Source organism: Odontesthes bonariensis, chromosome 7 (assembly GCF_027942865.1).
Source record: "Odontesthes bonariensis isolate fOdoBon6 chromosome 7, fOdoBon6.hap1, whole genome shotgun sequence".
Taxonomy (NCBI): Eukaryota; Metazoa; Chordata; class Actinopteri; order Atheriniformes; family Atherinopsidae; genus Odontesthes; species Odontesthes bonariensis.
This window is the reverse complement of record NC_134512.1, coordinates 34,393,888-34,411,494: the sequence shown is the minus strand read 5'-3', so window position 1 is coordinate 34,411,494 and position 17,607 is coordinate 34,393,888. Positions and strand designations below refer to the sequence as shown.

At 43.4% G+C, this 17,607-nt stretch overlaps 1 protein-coding gene across 3 annotated transcripts in view; it reads right to left on the bottom strand.

Moving 5' to 3' along the window:
- Positions 1 to 16,728, bottom strand: part of znf423 (zinc finger protein 423) — a 166,046-nt gene extending 149,318 nt beyond the window's left edge. For all 3 annotated transcript variants that reach the window (XM_075470669.1, XM_075470671.1, XM_075470670.1), the window contains exon 1: positions 16,559 to 16,728. In XM_075470669.1, the coding sequence (XP_075326784.1) occupies positions 16,559 to 16,598 (40 nt within the window). In that variant the 5' untranslated portion in view covers positions 16,599 to 16,728. The remainder of the gene's footprint in view (positions 1 to 16,558) is intronic.
- Positions 16,729 to 17,607: the final 879 nt, after the last annotated feature.

Sequence of the window (17,607 nt, the reverse complement as noted above, 5' to 3'; positions counted from 1 at the left end):
GAATATAAGGGGAAGGATGTGTGTCTGTGAGGTAAAAAGCAGGGCGTTCAAGCATCCAATCAATGGCTTGGCCACCAGTTTGTGTTGCCCCTCCACTTCCCTTCACACTCTCTAGTTAGAAATAGTAAAATAAGTCCATTATCTGCCCTAAACTTGAGTTAGTTTCATACAGATTAAGACAGTTTCCTGTGTGCAGCAGAAAGGAGTTCTTGGCTGTTAGAAACCACAAATGCTGGTTGGAACGGAGAAGAGTTCTTTACGGTGCTTGCATGTCCAGTTAATGTATGTCTTCATACATGTTGCTATTTACTGAACATCCTTTCCACAACTTGGCAAGCCTGCGTGTAACATGGTCACACAAAAACACACACACACACGCAGACAGGTGTGGTGTATTTGTAGGTAAGACTGATGACAGAGATCAAAGAATCTGCTCTCAACAACATCACACCCCAACACGTTGCAGACTCAAAGCACAACTGAAAACCCTGAAGCATCACACATGTAGGAAAGAGCGTGACACGGTGCATGGAAAGGCTGCGGGGGATCCTTGGAGCATCTACACACACACACACACAGATAATATTCAGCCTTGCTTTGGCAAAAGCTTTGGTTACCCCTGAGAAATCTTTGTCGAACAAATGTGTGTTTCACCGAACAGCAAAGTCGTATTTTGATTGAAAGGGGGCTTTGCTTTGAATCGAGGTGATCTTTGATGGCCTCCTTAAGGGACGCACTCCATAAGGTGATGTTTTTACTTAATGTCTTTTTCAATTAACATCAAACTAACTTTGCACTAAGGTTAAGTACAGGTCAGCCTGTAGTAACCCCCCCCCCCCCCCCCCCCGACTGATTGTAATACCGGGACTTAAATAAAGAAAACAAAAACCAGAAGGATGTGAGTATAATATTCCCATTTTTCTACAAAGGTTTTTATGTACTTGTTCCGTTGTTTGACTGGAGTCGTCTTTGTTGTGTTCAAAAGCACTGCTTTATCCTTTTTACTGTCAACACACACTAAGCCAAGACAACAAACAAACAGAATTGCCTATTGATTTCACACTCCCAGTGAATAATCAGATGCAAACACACACACACACACACACACACAAACATTAATGCTAACTTCTACATTACAACAGCTGCAAAATGAAACAACAGAACACTCCTGTCTCTTTTGTAATGGGATGCTATGGTTCATTAAGCATACAATTATACCAGGATGTCCACAGTGACAAAACACACACACACACACACACACATTCATGCATATTAAAACAGAGCCTGACATGCAATGCAGAATTTACCAATATATAAGGATTTAAAGCTTGAAGGTTTCTTTCTTAACCAAATGAAGCGCTCACATTTTGAAGGTGTTATTATGATGAATGCATCATCTGTAAAAACGAGAAGCTGATGTTTTTAATGCTTCTGTTGTTCATCAGAGCAAATCAGACAGGAGGGGGCTGCAAAACAGCAGCAGCTGAATTAAGATATGCATCTGCATCATGATGTTAACATGTACAAATATTTACACAGTGGTTGTCGTCATTAATTATCCACGTGCACACACTCCAGCAAAGATAAACAGCACACCTCCATCGTTTCCTCCTGTGTTTCCAACCTATTTTCTCTCCTTTTCGCTCTTATTTATTCTGCTATTGTTTCTTCACTTCATCTCTTAACTGTTCCTGCTTTGATTGCTGCTCACCCTCTATGGCTGGTTCTCATTTTTTTTTTCTACTATGTTCCAGTCTTTCTTTCCCTTCATCTCTACTCTTTTTGCTTGCATCCATCTTTGTCTCTCCATCTCTTTTCTGTCCCGTGGAAGCAGCTTCACTGAGAAAATCCTTTGTCTTTCTTCCTCCTAAACAACACATGCATGCACGCAGAGTATCAGGGCCATTTATTCCCAAAGCAGCCCAAGGCTCTGGTGTTCCCAGATCTCTTTGACAAACGGGTCACTGTGGCCAATCATGCATTGGCCAGGCAGCCCTTGGAGGCGGGATGTGGGTCGGTGTCGCCAATGATAGGTGGGTTCTTCTCCCAGAGGGGCGAGCTGATTGACAACTGGTGCTGGATACAAGTCAAGAGGGTAATTGTCATCCGACTCTCTCCCTCTTTATCTGTCTCTTCTTTTTTTTCCCTTCATGCCTCCTCCCTTTCTTACATCCCCTCTCCAAACCATTTCCAAGCCCCCACAACCAGCTTTCTCCCCGTAGCTCCAGAAGGACTCTCTCATTGGCTGCCGTTCCCATCCCTCAGGAACAACTTTGTGATGCTACTGGCCTGGAGCTGATGCCAATCTACATCCCCAGCCCACCCCCAGGGATTCCCCCCACCCCAACTTCAATGGCCTGTGTCAAACACATACATCCACAAACATATCTAGTCAAGGGACAGGGACAGAAGCTGATTAACCAAATACTTTTATCAGCAGTAAAACTGCTCTCTCTGCCTGCCTGCATTCTGCACAAAACAGCCTTAAAACACACACACACACACGCACGTCCCAAACACTGAGTCACTGGCCAGAAACACCAGGCCAGTCAGAGGTTTGGGACCGTGCGGGTGTGTGTGCACGTATGCTTTTGTTTGTGAGCATGTGCTTGTGTTAAGGGACAGAGTTAGCAGAGGGCTTAGATGGATGGCAGAGAGAAAGAACAACAAGCACACAAAGCCTGGCGGACAAGCTCCATCGCCCTCTCTATCTTCCTCTTTCTGCCGCTCTTCCTCTCATCGTGTCCTCTTTCCACCCAAAATGTTTCTATCTGATTTTGTGAAAAGCTGATCCTGTGTTAGCCTCGTGCATCCGTCAGTCTGCCTCAGCTGTGCAACACTTTACAGTTCACAGGTGCGACGGTGAAATCAAACACAGGTCTGAAAATGGCTGGCTCCTTCCCACTTTACAGTTTTCTTCAATATGTCCCACTGGTACCTTAAGACACTTATTTGTTGGCGTTACGCCTTAGGCATGATGGCTACACCAATGTTTTTCAGTCTGTGGCTCTTTTTTTTTTAAAGAAGATTCATCGTCCATAAGTTTCCCTCTTCTCATTCTTCCCTCCCACATTCTTCATGCCTTAAACCATCTTCTGCTTCTTTCTGTGTATGAGGTGGTTGTAAACCGTGCTCAAACACAGGAAAAGAACACACATGACAACGCTTTCTTGCCTCCTCTTGTGCACTGATTGAGTCACCATACCAGTGGTTTGTGTGAAATGATTAACAACGTAAGTCATCATCGCAGATGTTGGAGACTTTCTTTTATCTTTTTATCCTATTCCATTAACACACACATCTGTAGTTAACAGAAAGCCCACGGCACAATCACAACTAAGGGTGGCAAATAAGAGATGCACGCACGCACACGTGCACACATACTCAAGACAAGCGCAGAGTTGATGCTCAGGACCAAACAACACAGCTTGAGATTAAAGAGCCTCTCTGATCTGACATTTGTTTTTCTGTCTGTCAGAGAGTGCGGCGGGAAGAGGAATCAATAGAAGAGACGTGTGGAGGGGGGGAAAAAAGAAAAGGAACAAGAGTGAGGAGTAAACAGGGAGCTGGGGGGGGAGGAGAGGGTAACAAAGACAGAGCAGGAAGAGAGAAAAAGAGATGGTGAGGACAAAATCACTCGTGAAGGAAGGACGAGAGGTGAAGGAGGGCAGCGAGGAGAAAAGTGAGCAGTAGGACAGAGAAGGAAAGAGAGGGCAGGAGAAGGAGAGGGAACGCATTCCTCTGGAGGACCTCCACTCTGGGGAGGCCTCCAGAAATAACTGAACTAGAAGTTTCCCCAGCAGCCTGCACTCACCAGTGCAGACTGGTACACGGGCTCAGAGTTCACCATCAGAACAGCGAGATGAGATGAGACACCATGTGAAGTGTAGCAGTTACACTTCATGCATATTCTCACGCACACATACGTACGGGGCATGAACATGAAGAGCAGACGGGGCTGGAGGGTGGAGGGGCGGGGAGGGGTACATAATTGCCTTCTCTTGTAGTACAGGCTCGAGAGTGCTTTTTGACTGAAGACACAAATTTCACGCTAAGGCATTATTTAGCTTGATACAAACTTGATTAGGCTTTACGGGAGCAGAGAGCCGGAGAGGGGGAGAAGGATGGAGAGGAAAGGGGAAATAAACAGCTTTGTGTCATGCTGCATCGCTGGCGGACAGATTAACTCACTCGTCACGCTCCTTTTGGGAGTAGCAAGAAAAATATACAGCTCACGCGTGTGCGCTCGGAGCGTGCCTCATTGTTTGTTTCTACAGACTTACAATCAGATGTTTTATGGCCATTTTTAAAACTAATCTTCTAACTCACTCTTTCAGATTTTGCCTTTTTTTCCATCCTTAATGTAAAACTGGAAATTCTCCCTACAAATTACAATGAAACCTTCAAAATAAAAGGCCCAAGTTTTTGTTGTTTTTTTAAAATAGTAAAGCAACAGATTTTTAAAAGATAAATAAATAAATGAGCTGGGAGACGAGTTGAATACGATCTAGAGTCTGCACTGACAACGGTTCCTTTGTGTTTGTTCAAAGAGATCCTCATCCCAGATTTCATTTAATGATCAGGCTGCAGGCGCTGTGCATTTAAACTCCAGTTTCACACTAACTGCTCTTTGGTAGAGGAAACTCATTGGCTCAGCGTGATGATGTCAATAAACAAGAAATGTTACAGATGTTGCTCTCCTCAGCTTGTTTGACCGAGGGAAGGAGAGGAGATCCCCAGACTGCTTATCAACTGGGTCTAAGGCAGACAAAACTTCTGCATTTTTTAAGGTGGCCAGCACTGACCGACGCACACACCTTCACACCAGGCTCATCACGCAATCCCTTATCCCCTTTCTGCTCCACCACGTTTTCTGGTTGGCATTAAGCTTTTATAGGAGACCAGAGAGGCAGCAGAAGACGCCACCTCACCTCCTCAGCCGCTGTGAAGCCCCTTCTGACTTTTTCTGAGCGACTTCATCCAGTTTTGAGCACATCTACAAATTCAAATTGTCTTCCTAAGAACTGCAGCATCCAGCATCCTTTTTAAAAAATAAAATAAAATAAAAATCAGAAACCATTCAAACTAAACCAGGTTACAGATATAAAAGAGAGAAAAGCTCTGAATAAAGTGCTTTAAGTTTTGAGTAAAACTAAATTGTGGAATTCATCCCGGTTTAATATCAAACAGATTTCTCCTCGTCTGACTTTGCTGCTCTTTGAAGACCGTTCTTGCACATCTGTATGCGTTTTAATGATGTTTCCAGCGTGTGTTATTTATACAAGAGCTTAGATTCTGTAAGCCAGCTGACGTGCACACCGTGGTTTGGACCCTAACCCTCGGCTCTTTCTGTACACGGCTGTGTGGAGCACAAATGAAGACAAAATAAAAGCAAAGATTTCAGTCTTCTTCACTCAGAAAGAACTTCTGCGATGACGACATAAACACGTGGGATGTTTGTGTTCGCGATGCGACCCATCCTGCAGGTCGTGAGCGCTGATCTAACCCAATACGATTCATGTCAGAGCCGGGATCACCAGAATCAGGGTGAAAATGTTCCATTTCGGACCACCAGCTAATCAATCGGAACAATTTGGTCATTTTGAGCACTTTGAAATGATAATTTTTAATTTATTTGATAATAATCCGCTGGTTATTGTAACTCATACTTCACCAAAGTTTTCCCAAAAAGTTAAATATTCACAACCGCTTTGTGAATTTCTACCGTATAATCAAACTCCATTTTCTTTGATTTCTCTTTTGAGTGAGAAGCCTCTTTTTTTTTTGGTCTCGCCGTCTTGCTTTTTCACTTTCTCCTGCTCCCACTCGCTCCATTGTGTGTCTCTCAGCAGGGCGCTTTTGCCTTTTGACTGGGAGGTGAAAGGAAAGGAGTTAGAAAAACCAACTGAAGACTCCAGCACTAAAAAGAACCCTTGGTGGGTCTATAGTGGTGCGCGCTACAAAGACCCGGCAGAGTGCTGGATAAAAAAGGAACACAACGCAAGCAGCTTGTGCTGCTGAAGACTTCCCGCTCAGAGGACAACGCACATTAGTTGGTTTGTTGCACATGTCTGTGCAATAAGAAAATGGCACGTTGGTACATGTATTTATGTATAAATCATGGGTATTCTAATCCAAAATTGGTAGAAAGAGCTTTTATTTCTTTTAGCTTTTCAAGAAATTATGCTCAAGAATAAAGACTCCAGACTTAAACATATCCAATCTCACACCTCAAAAGACACGGAGCAACATGTTTTCCAAGACGAAGTACAAGTTCTGCAACAGAAAATCTGGAAGAACAATTATTTAGTCTGAAAACAAGCCTGGAACAGTGACTTTTGACCCGGCCTAAGGCTCAAACTCAGGAGGTTAGGCGAGGTCAGAGCAGAAGGCACAAAGCTCACACACTCAGATTCCCTTTTCCCAAAAGTCTCCCTTTCATCAACAGCAGAGTGTGTCAGAGAGAGTGGGAGGGTGTCCCAGTAAATATATTATGCATCAGCCAGGTGTGCATAGGGGAGCTGCTAATTGCCCCCACCACTAATGTTTAATGTACAGAATAGAAAGACGAGGGGAGGAGAGTAGAGAGAGGAACAGAGGGGAGGAATGAGTTGAAGTAGGTGGAGGACAAACGGGTGATGGAGGGAGCTAACAACCAAGTAAAGAAGAGAAAGTTCATCCACCCAGAATGAGAATGCACGTCTTTCCGACGCAGATGTTCAGCACCGGAAACCTAAAACAACCTTTCTGTCTTCCAGAATGTTTTTAAAAAGGTGCATTTTTAACAGTGTAAAAAAAAAAATCAAATAATGACAACAAAAAAAAGAGCAGTAGGAGAGAACAGCTCATACCAAAGTCACCCTGATTCACATCCGAAAGGAGCTGGTTCCTCTTTTCCCCGTGCTCCAGCTTTCCAAAGGGTTTCAGAAAACTCGACTTGGTAATTTTAAAATAATAATAGAATAAAATCCCACCTACAAATGCCCAAAACACTAACAATTTTAATGGAAATGTTTGGCTTCCTTTCCACAGTTAATTTAGCCATTGGTCAGTGATTAAAGTATATTAGTGTGTGATACTGTGCAAGTGTTTAGCCATCAAAGTCAAAGTCAAACGCTTTTTACTGACATAAGTTATCAGTGCTATAAAATTCTCGCTCCCTGATGTAGAGCAACTAATAACTAATAAATTAAACACAGTATATATGGCAAAAAGAATTTGTACAATCCTAATGAGCGTTAAAGTCCATATTTGCTATGACCCCCTTTATTCCTCAAATGTTTTAAGGACACACTGCACACCATGCTGAGATATGCCAAGTTTTCAGCTAACAGCTCTTTGGGAATTACCTTGTTGCTGCAGAAATCCTGTTTTCTGTCTGTCAGACTGTGTTATCTTTGCTGTTTTTCACACATGCAGCTAAAGAAATGGGAACAAATGATGTGTCTCTGTGACAGGCTGCTGGAAACAAAGTGCCTAAAGATCCAATTTAAAATGTCTTCTTTGCTAAGTTGTCTGTTTTGTGTCGACACAACACTGGTTCATCGCTTGAGTTTGGTGCTTTTTTAATGCTTAAATGATTAATAGGTCAGAGTTAAGCGGTCAGGTTCAAGGACTGGACTGAAAATACGTGAAAAAGCAGCCAAAGTCCACAGAAAAACTTTGAAAGACCTTCAGAAAGCCTGGAGAACTATTGCTCAAGACCACTTTAAAGATTATAAGAAAGTCTGGCTGCTTGGAAGGAAAATATAAAGAAATAAAGGCTGGATCAGGACCTTTTTACATGGTGCTGCGCTGCAGTACACTGTCATGATTTATGTGAAAGGCTAAACTTGCCCAAAACTGAAAGTAATCATTAGCTGTTCAAACTAAAACTAACACAAAAGAAAAAAGCACAAGACAAATTAAACGCCATAAACAAAGCAGACAAATGTGCTGCAGGCAAAAAGTCAGCACCGAACAAAGAAATAATCATTTCGTTGGACGCTGTAAGAGATGCTGACACACACACACACACACAGAAATGTTGGAAACTTAGAAGGGCCCGTGTCTTCTGAGATCATCCAGTGGTGGGGGGATTCGGGCTTGGCAGGCAGCGTCTGGACTGACTGAGTGGGTGTGCATTTGTGCGAATGTGTATAGTCACACCAGCATCATCTTTCTCTTCTTAAAAACTGAGGACATGCACCAAGCTCAGCCATACTGCGCCTATGTGTGTGTGTGTTTGTCTCCGAGGGGGTGGGTGTGTGTTAAGGTCCAGTGAGTTTGCGGCTGATAAACGAGGCTAGCTAAGCTGCTACAATGGCACAGTGCTGGCCCATGACGCCCGCTTCTCCCACACTCTCACACACACGTGCACAGCCGCACCAGGCCGGCTGCTGATAAGGAGTTGGGGCTGGCATGCACACACCTCACAGAGGGACTTCACCCATTTCTAAACACACCACACTTCATACAATAAAAACCAAGCCAAGCATACCGGATGATATGACCTTCTCTCGTCCATTATTTTCTAGCAAAACCAATTTTTTTTGCTTTTTGACCCGATGAAGACTGATTTGTTCAGAGGTCAGTACATGCAGATTCCCTGCTCACGTCACTGGATGTTAAAACAATTAACAAAACCTTTAAATTGTTATTTCTAAGCCCCATCAATCCCTTATTTGTTTCAGAGCCATCAAAATTATACTAATTTATCATTTTACACATAAACTAAGAAACTTACATTTTCAGAAATGAATTTCTCTTAGTTTTTTTTTATTTTTTGTAACTACTTTCTGATTTTCAAGAGTATTAATAGAATTCTGTCAAAAATAAAAGCTGCTCCGTCGTGCATAGAAAATTACAGAAGCAGATCCTGCTAAATATACCTTAAACCTTCATATCTAAGAAGGGTCATTCTAACTTCCTAAATCTCTCCATCCAGGTACATCCCATGAACTTGGAAAATGGTAGTAAAAGTCAACAGATGCTTTTAAATGCAATGCAGTCCAGGACATTATCCAGCCCACTTTGACCTAGGTTAGAGGAGGAAGACCTGACCTCCCTACATGATGGTCCTCTGAGAAATACTTGTCACTTGTCAAATACTCACTTGTCACGCAAAATATCAATGTCCAATGCACAAATGTCACTTTAAACTTAACTGTGCAGAAAAGAAGCCTGATGTTAACCTGGTCCAGAGGCGGCGTCCACTTCTCTGGGCTCGGAGGCGTCTGGGACGGAGCGTCACACGGTGGAAACGTGTGCTGTGGTCAGAGTGATCGGTGTTCCAGATCTTTGTTGGAAGAAATGGAGCAAAAAGAGCATCCAGCCTGCTGTCAGCAACCAGCAACCAGTCCCTGCAGCCAGGCTCTGGGATGGGATGGGGTTGGATCAGGGCCTGAATGAGCAAAGCTCATTTCCACTTCTGTGACGGCAGCATTAATGCAGAAAATTTCACTGATATTTTACAGCAACATATTCTGCCTTCAAGACCACATATAGAGAATGATGGAGAACTTTGAAACAACCACCCCCCCGTACTGTTGCACACCTTAAGACGTGTATGCAGGACGAATGGGACAAAATAACAGCTGAAACTCAGTATACTGTATCATCAGTACATGAAGACACACTGATGATACATATCCAACCTCTAAAGTGAAAATTAACACAAGACATATAGGAATACAAGTCAGTGAGATGCACACAGTGCAGCTGTTCTTATAACGTGTACCGTCTCTATGAAACACCGTCAAAAAGCCACAACTGTTAAGCTGCTGTTAGTCTGCATCATGTTCAGAGTTATCTCCAAGTGTTTGTTTGACAAAGATGAGTTATTGAGTCGCAGGAAAGGATAATATCACATCAGGATGGTGTTTGTCATGAGAATTCCAGCCCAAGAGGGCCCTCACTTCTATCAGTTTAGGTCAAACCCAAGTATTACTGATGATATGACTGCTTAGTGTCGCAGTTTGTTCAAAGAAGCCAGAGTGAACAACACCATGAGCCTAAAGCTGGAGCAGCTAAAAGATATTCAGCCATATATCATTTCTTAGGCCTGAATTTTACTTTCTCTCTCTCAAATAAAAAAGACATAATCTACTCAGGTGTGTTCTACTCTCTGAGCTTTCAATTGTGTGGTAATTTGGTTATAATTGAGTGCAGATCCACATGAGTCCATTATATTCAACGCATGGTACCGCTGTGCTCCACCAATCACCAATTACATTAGCTTGTTTTGTCCCATTAAAAAGAAAAAAAATAATAAACAAGCACCAAAAATTCAAATCCACCCCCTGCCGATGAGTCAATGGAATTTCCAACAAAGCTTTCAGAGGGCCATTTAATGGTTCAGCAAGCCTTAATGCAAAGCCACTACAAGCTTTTATACACGACCTACTCAACGTGCCTTTACGTGTTCTGAATGCCCGATCGCTCACACAATCTATAGATGCACCAACACGGATAAAAGCAAAAGACCGAAAGATTTTTACTCCGAGATGTACCTGAAAAATAGCATTGTTGTCCTCATGTAATCCAAGCCACATGTGTAGTTTTATAAGAGCCAGTCGCCCTATGAACGTCTTTGTACTCTGCCAAAGAGTGACATTATAAACCCCTCTGATGGTAAAGCCAGATGGGAAGAAGGAGGCAGTAAGAGAAAGAAAAAGAGAGTGAAAACTGGGCCGTAAGACTAGTTTCAACAGCATTTACACAAACAGAAATGCTCAGACATGAACACACAGCACAGTGTCAGAACTGGTTTGGATGTTTCACTTTGCCTTTGCAGGGAAATCAGAATCAGAATGGATTAAACTGGTCTGGAGCTTGATTATATTTCCAGTCAATTAATCTCTACCCACATTTGCTGGGTTCGCAGCTGTTAATTTTCTAAGTCTTGAGCAGTTAACTGACAATAATTTTAACTCCAGGCAATGAATAATTACTGTCCCAGAGTTTATTATTACATTTAAGTGGCATACTTACAGGAATAACCCGTGTAAACCCAAGTAAGGTTAGTTAGTCAATCAAGTCCTTTTTTGAGCACAAACATGAAGCAGCACGAAAACATCCCTCATCTCCATACATGTTTCTATGTTTCTATGTTGCTAATTGCAGTGTTTTGTGGATTAGTGAGCAGGAGATCTTTGGTTCCAGACTCCACTTGCACTTCTTTTACTACCCTCACACTCACAATTCCTTCCTTTCCTCCTGCAGTCTCATCCGCATGTGGTAACAGTCAGGCTTTAAAAGCACATGGTTCGTGTTGGAATAAGTGTTTGATGTAGATGCTTAGATCTACATGTTACAATGTTTGTGTCTGTAACTAAAGTCTACATGGCTACAGCTTACGCATTTTAACGCTCATGCACAGCAAAGATCTGAGCAGGGAAACAGAAACGAATCCTTGTGTTAGAACAACTAAAACCAGACTTCCTGAACCCATATGAACACCCTGATAATGCTGTTGGGATCTATACATTCCTCTTGTATGTAAACAGTGGTTTGGACTCAATCTGATGTCAGCTCTGTTCACATTCTACATGTTCCCGCCCCGGGCTTTGAGCCGGTAGTAACAGAAGAAGTCAGCACACTGAGGAGGAAGAGGATAACGATGCAGGGGATGGCATGCATCTGATTTATAAAATAGAATTAAAGCGTGTAGCACTGGAGCTGGAAAGCCGTCCAATTCACCAGGCAACATGGTTCCAATTTAAAGGTAAATTATTTGTCACTTGTTTTGGTCTACATGTGACATAATGGGTCAACAAGCTGAAACCAATCGTGAGGCCTGTTCCCATCAATAAATCTATTCCCCTCCCATGCTTGTATACTGGGACCAGGGAAGGAGTCCAGTTGAATAGCCGAACTGAGCTGTAACTGCATTCTGCTTATGGAAACACACTGAGTTACTTATCGGGCAGCTTAAAACAAGCAAACACTACTTCATTAGTCCACTGACAATTTGTTCAGTCTGGAAAAACATACTCAAAGTAAGTGAAGGGCTGTAATGAGATGAGACAAAAAGAAAACAGAGAGCAAAAGCAGAAGAAAGGAGGAGATCGATCGGACATGTTTTCATCAACCCTGAAAAGCTCAGCTCAGCTCACACCAGCAGCAAAGCCAAGCTCCACTTCTCCTCCACTTGTTTAAACTGCTCATTTGGTTCCAATGACTACAAACAAAACAAATAAACCCTAAAAACTAAGTGCTCCCTTTCTCTTTCCTCTCCAATCCTCCTGCTCTCCCACATCTCCCTGTCACATGCGCTCGACTACCGTTTAATGTCCTGCAAATGAAGCGGATTTATTAATGTGTAATTAAGTAATAATCATCACTACATAATGCATGAGAGACTCAAGGGGCTGAGAGCTGAGAGGCAGAGAGATAGGATAGCGAGTCTGCCGGAGCAGACACAGAATGAGATTTTTGCTTCCTTGCCTCACTAAAGACACACATTAAAAACGGATTAATCCACTGAAATAATATTTTGATAAGAGAGAAGCCGTGCTCTTTCATTTCTTTTTTCCTCCTCGCCCCTCCTTTTCTCTCAACCCACCAGCCAGTTTCATGGCCCATCATCGTGTCATTAGTCCATGTTCAATTAACAGACTGAGATTAGTCCTGTCCCCTCACAAAGCCTAATCACTGTCAAGGCTAGAATGGTCAAGGAAATCCATCAAAAGAATACAGTCGCAGTGGTGAAACACAAATTAAGAGGACTGGGGGGGGGGGGTTTAATGGCTGTATTGAGTAGAATTTACAGTGGCTATGCTGTTTGATTGCTTACATATAAGTGTGGAAGATGTACATTTAGGCAGCTGGTCAAAATTCTAAATAGTTACGTTATGGACAGAATCACTAAAGTCAAAAATCAAACTCAGATTTTTTAGCAAGATTAGTGTGTAAAAAAAGAAAAAATTAGAACAATGTCAAACTTTACAGAGACTCGAGCTCTCAGATAACTTGTCTGGGAACATGTCAGCCGATAAATATTGCAAAGCTTTTATATATTCTGACTTTTCAAACCTTGTCCCAAAAATCAGCCTCAAGCTGAAAATTATAATAAGGATGATAAAAGGAAAAAGCTATCGTCTTCTGCCAGTTTGTGAGAAATGGAGGTTTACAGGAAGGATGGAGGTCAAACTGACCAGGTCTGCAAATCAAAAGGTCAGATTTAAAAGTAAGATTCATAAACCTTTTCTGCGTCTTCACAACATTCTAAATCAAAAGGTAACTAATAACGAACCCAACGTATTGTACAGCGAACTGATAAGGTTAAAGCATCACTTTTTACCCAAAGAAATGGGATGTGTGGAGGAACAAAGGTGAAGAAGCTTAGAGCTGAATCAATCACGCTTTGGGCTTGTGTTGCAGCCAATGGAACGGGGGACATTTCTCTGGTTGAGCAAAGAAAGGATTCAATTAAACACCAGCAAATTCTGAGAGCAAATGAAAAGAGGACGGTTTCTACAACAGGATAATGATCCAAAACACAACAAAAAAAAAATCCCCAAACGCCAAATTAAAGCTGACCAAAGCTGAAGGTTTTAAAATCATTCCAAATCTATGGTGTGGCTTCAAAAGAGCAGCAAGACGGTCAAAGATCCTGCTGAAAAAGAATCATTTTCCAACCAAAAAAAAATGGGTGAAAATAACAAAAAAAATCCCTTAAATACACTTAAAGGCTGTTATTATTATCATTATTAAAAAACAGAGCGCCCAAACTTTAGCTTCAGATACTCATCATTTTTATCATTTTAACAACTGTAAGAAGAAACTAAAAATAAATAAATATAAATATAAAATTGTGAGAAAAATGTGATTTTTTTTTCTGAAAGCTTGTCAGAAAGACCCCAATCATTTCATGAACAAATAACTGCATAACTGCTGCCTTTCCAATCAGCTAATAAGATTTTTTAAATGGCTTCATGATAATACTGTGAATGCTGCCCTGAGAAGAAAGGGTTTAGTCTGTGTTTTACCTCGATGGAACACGAGTGTAAAACATTTAATAAACATTGTTTTCTCTCCACCAAACGTCATGTTCAGAGCACAAATGAACAACTCACACAGAGAGAACCTTCCCGTCTTAGAGGGAAACACAGTATGCAAGAAAAAGTAAGAGTGAAAAGGTTTTTTAATGTCCTCGTCTTCCTCATTCAGATGAATTCTGACAAATTGGAGCGCTGATAAAAGATTGAAGCATCAGCCATCGGCTTGATGCGGAGGGCCGCTGTGAGTCTGAGCACATCTACAGCGGGAGGAATGGATGAGGTGGGACTTTGAGGCTCTTTGTTGTTGTTTTGGTATGCCTGGCTGGACAGTAAGCCAGCCAGTCAGAGTTGGGTGAGCAGGTGAAAGACAGGAGAACATGAAAACACAGATATTCCCCCGGTGATGCTCACCTCAGCCTGGCCTCCCCGAACACCTCCCCTCTCCCTACCTTTTTACCCTTCACCCCCTCTTTCTCCTCCATCTTCCCCCCATTGCCAGGTCTCGCCAAGCTGTCAGAGGGGCAAGGTGTGGATGGGAGATAGCGACGCGCACGTACACACACACAGATGAGTACACAAAACACATGGTGCTTATGCAAGCAAGACAACAAGGGCTGCGTTAGAGTGGTGGTCGTCAGCCTCAGCTTTGCTCTGCTCTGCTTCGCTTGGCTGCCTGACTAAAGCTAAGCTCTGGTTATCCAGGCTGCCGAGACCTGGCGGCCTTAGTCACACAGACACACAACACAAGCCTTCATCTTGCGAGCATAAACGCACACTCGCAGAGCAACGACGGAGAAGCAGCGGATCGACAGATTCACCGGTCCACAGTGGCCGACTTGCACTCTGACAAACTAAGTATCAGCAACACTGCAGCAGGGGGCAACAACAACTGACTTCTTCCCGTCTTTCACATACTAATTAGACAAAAATCTAACAGATATTCAGTTTGATTTGGCTTCCAGGCATCAAGACCATCTGAAAAAAGTACCAAAAATAACATCCATCATTAATAGGCAAAGTGCCAGACACATAAAACGTGTTTTTACTGCCAATTTAAAGCCAGTTGTTGATAAAAGTGGGAAGAAAAAAAACAGGAAACCGTGGTTGTAACCGAAGCCAGGACCAGGATACTAACAAATTCATCCCAATCCTCGTTTCCGTTTTGAAGACCCTCTTTTAGTGTCCTTTAGTTGCATTAAGCATGAACTGTTATTGGACAGCCATATTTATTCCACAGCTTTTTTTTCATTGCAAACACAAAGATGGGTCACATGGACCAAATGAAAACTAAAACCGACTTTACAGCAGATTCCTGAGGAGGCTGTGGAATCTGTGGCCTGTCACTGCCAATCACGTCCTCCCGCCTGCAATAACCCGGCTTGCTCGGACTGATCTATAAAACGACAGTTTTAACCTGTTTTCCTGCACATGCAGCCAACAGCAACGCATTTTAAAACCACCAACATAACCCCCCAAGAGACACAAAAACACGTTCTGTCAGTTCTTCTGGAGGCTAAATGGATCCCACCCTGCCTCCGATGAAAGTTTCATATGCTGGAGACAGACGATGCGTCCGATCTGATGAACAAAGTGGGAATAAGTGTCAGATATCTGCGTGCTTCCTCGATAGTCAGAACAGAAAAGCCTTCATGGTCTAGGAAATGGGGGAAGGGTGGTGACCACATGGTCAGCCAGTGCCATTGCCCATCTGGGTCCCATAAAGGAAACAAGGAGGCCAAGGACACCACATGCCCCCCATGCATGATGCCCACTCACCCATGCACTGCAATGAATACCACTTTATGATGATGGCGGTAACTTTGGGCCTCATTTTGCTATATTAATACTTCTTTCAAACTATCCTATTAAATTCCCACTTAGGTGGAAATCATCTACAGTGTTGCACTTGTTTTAAACATGAAGAGGGTTAAACTTCCAGCTGGGTGGGAAAGGGAAAATGACCATAAATGTTTGATCACCTGCATACCGTCATCCGGTGCGTCTCCCATAAGGGAAAGGCAGATAATTTGGATTTTGGTTTTTCTCATCTGTTTTAACGTTAGACTTGAGACGAACTGGAGCAACACAATCAAATTCCCTCAAACAAAACAGCAGCCCGCGGATTGGATGAGGCGCGCTACGGCAGCATTATTGAATTAATTCAGATTACAGGAGCCCATTAAGTGGACTACAACAAGTTGATGCAAAAAAAAAAAAAATTAAAAAAAAAAAATCACGACCCACGCTGTCAGAAGAACGATCCACCCGTGTTTCATCTTGAGCTGATAGCGTGGCAGCTCATTGAAAAGCATTACCCGAACACACAGTCAAATTTAACCTGCTTAAACAGATACAAACAATTAGTGAAGCCGCAGTAAAGCTGAGCTGAAGCAGTAATTGTCAAGGTGTGAGACTGAATTTAGGAACTACACAGACTGCTTACAGTCCTTCAGGGGGAATCAAATCTAATGATCAGGCGCGAGGCTGCAGAGTTGGGCATGAACGCCTGCTCATGGTTTTTTTAGTCGCGTTATTTCCTGAGAAAAGTGTCCGTGAACAAAGTAGCAGTTTCTTACCTTTAACGGAGCGCGGTTTGGCCTGTTTTCTTCTGGACATCTCTGCTTTCGAGCCGCTCTCTTAATCTTTCTTCTTCTTTAATTGTTTTTTTTTTTTTGTTCCGTTCCGTGTTTTCAGCTGACCATGCAGGCGGACACGGCCGGGTTATCTGTCCTCCTCTTCTTCCTCCTCCTCCTCCTCCTCCTCCTCCTCCACCACCACTTCGCTGCTGCTCCTTCGCCTGTTGCAATGCGGCAGCGTCAGTCTCTGGCTGAGAAACGACCGTTAATCCGGCGACGGCAGCCGCGCGACACCGGGACCGAGGCGGCGTGCAGGCGACGCTGCGCTCCTCCGGTGGGTCTCCGTGTCTCCGTGCACCGGAGACTCGCGCAACCTGTAGAATAAACGGGAGCAACTTCCCGGTTTTGCGAGCGTCTCCGTCGTTCCCGCGACGCCGACAGCCTTGGTTTGTTATTTTTCTTCTCTCTCCCGCAAGCGGTTTGCTTTCTCTCTCTGAGCGCTTGTGGAGCTGTGCGCGAGCTGCCACCCACGCGCGTGTCAAACACCTGAGCAGGTCCCGCGGTGCGTTAAAGAAAAGTGACAGCGGCGCCGTCCGGGTGAGAGGCGGCGATGCCACGGAGGCGCGTGACGGTCCAGGTGAGGAGAGGCGGCCGAGAGCGGGTTTCTGGTTGGTTGTTTTTTTGGAAATCGGCTCCTTCCCCTGCGCGTGTCTCGTCCTCCTCCTTAGTTTAGGGAAACTGTTTCAGTCTGTTTTGTTTTTCTTTTGCCTCCAGGAGCCGAACCGAACCGAATCTCCTGTGTTCCGTCCCGCTTTTCTACTCTAAGCTGTGGTGGTGGTGATCTGGTGGCATGGACATTGCGCTCTTGCCCTGCATCTCCACCCCGAGGGGAATACTGCTTTTACTACCCACGCTTTCTTTTTGTTAATATTTCCCAAGTGCGGATGTTTTAATAGATGCCTAATATTTCAACCAGCCTAACCCTTCGCTAGCCTCTGTCTCCCTGCTTTTTCTTTGTCCTGACTCTGGCTACCAGTCTCCCTCCTCCT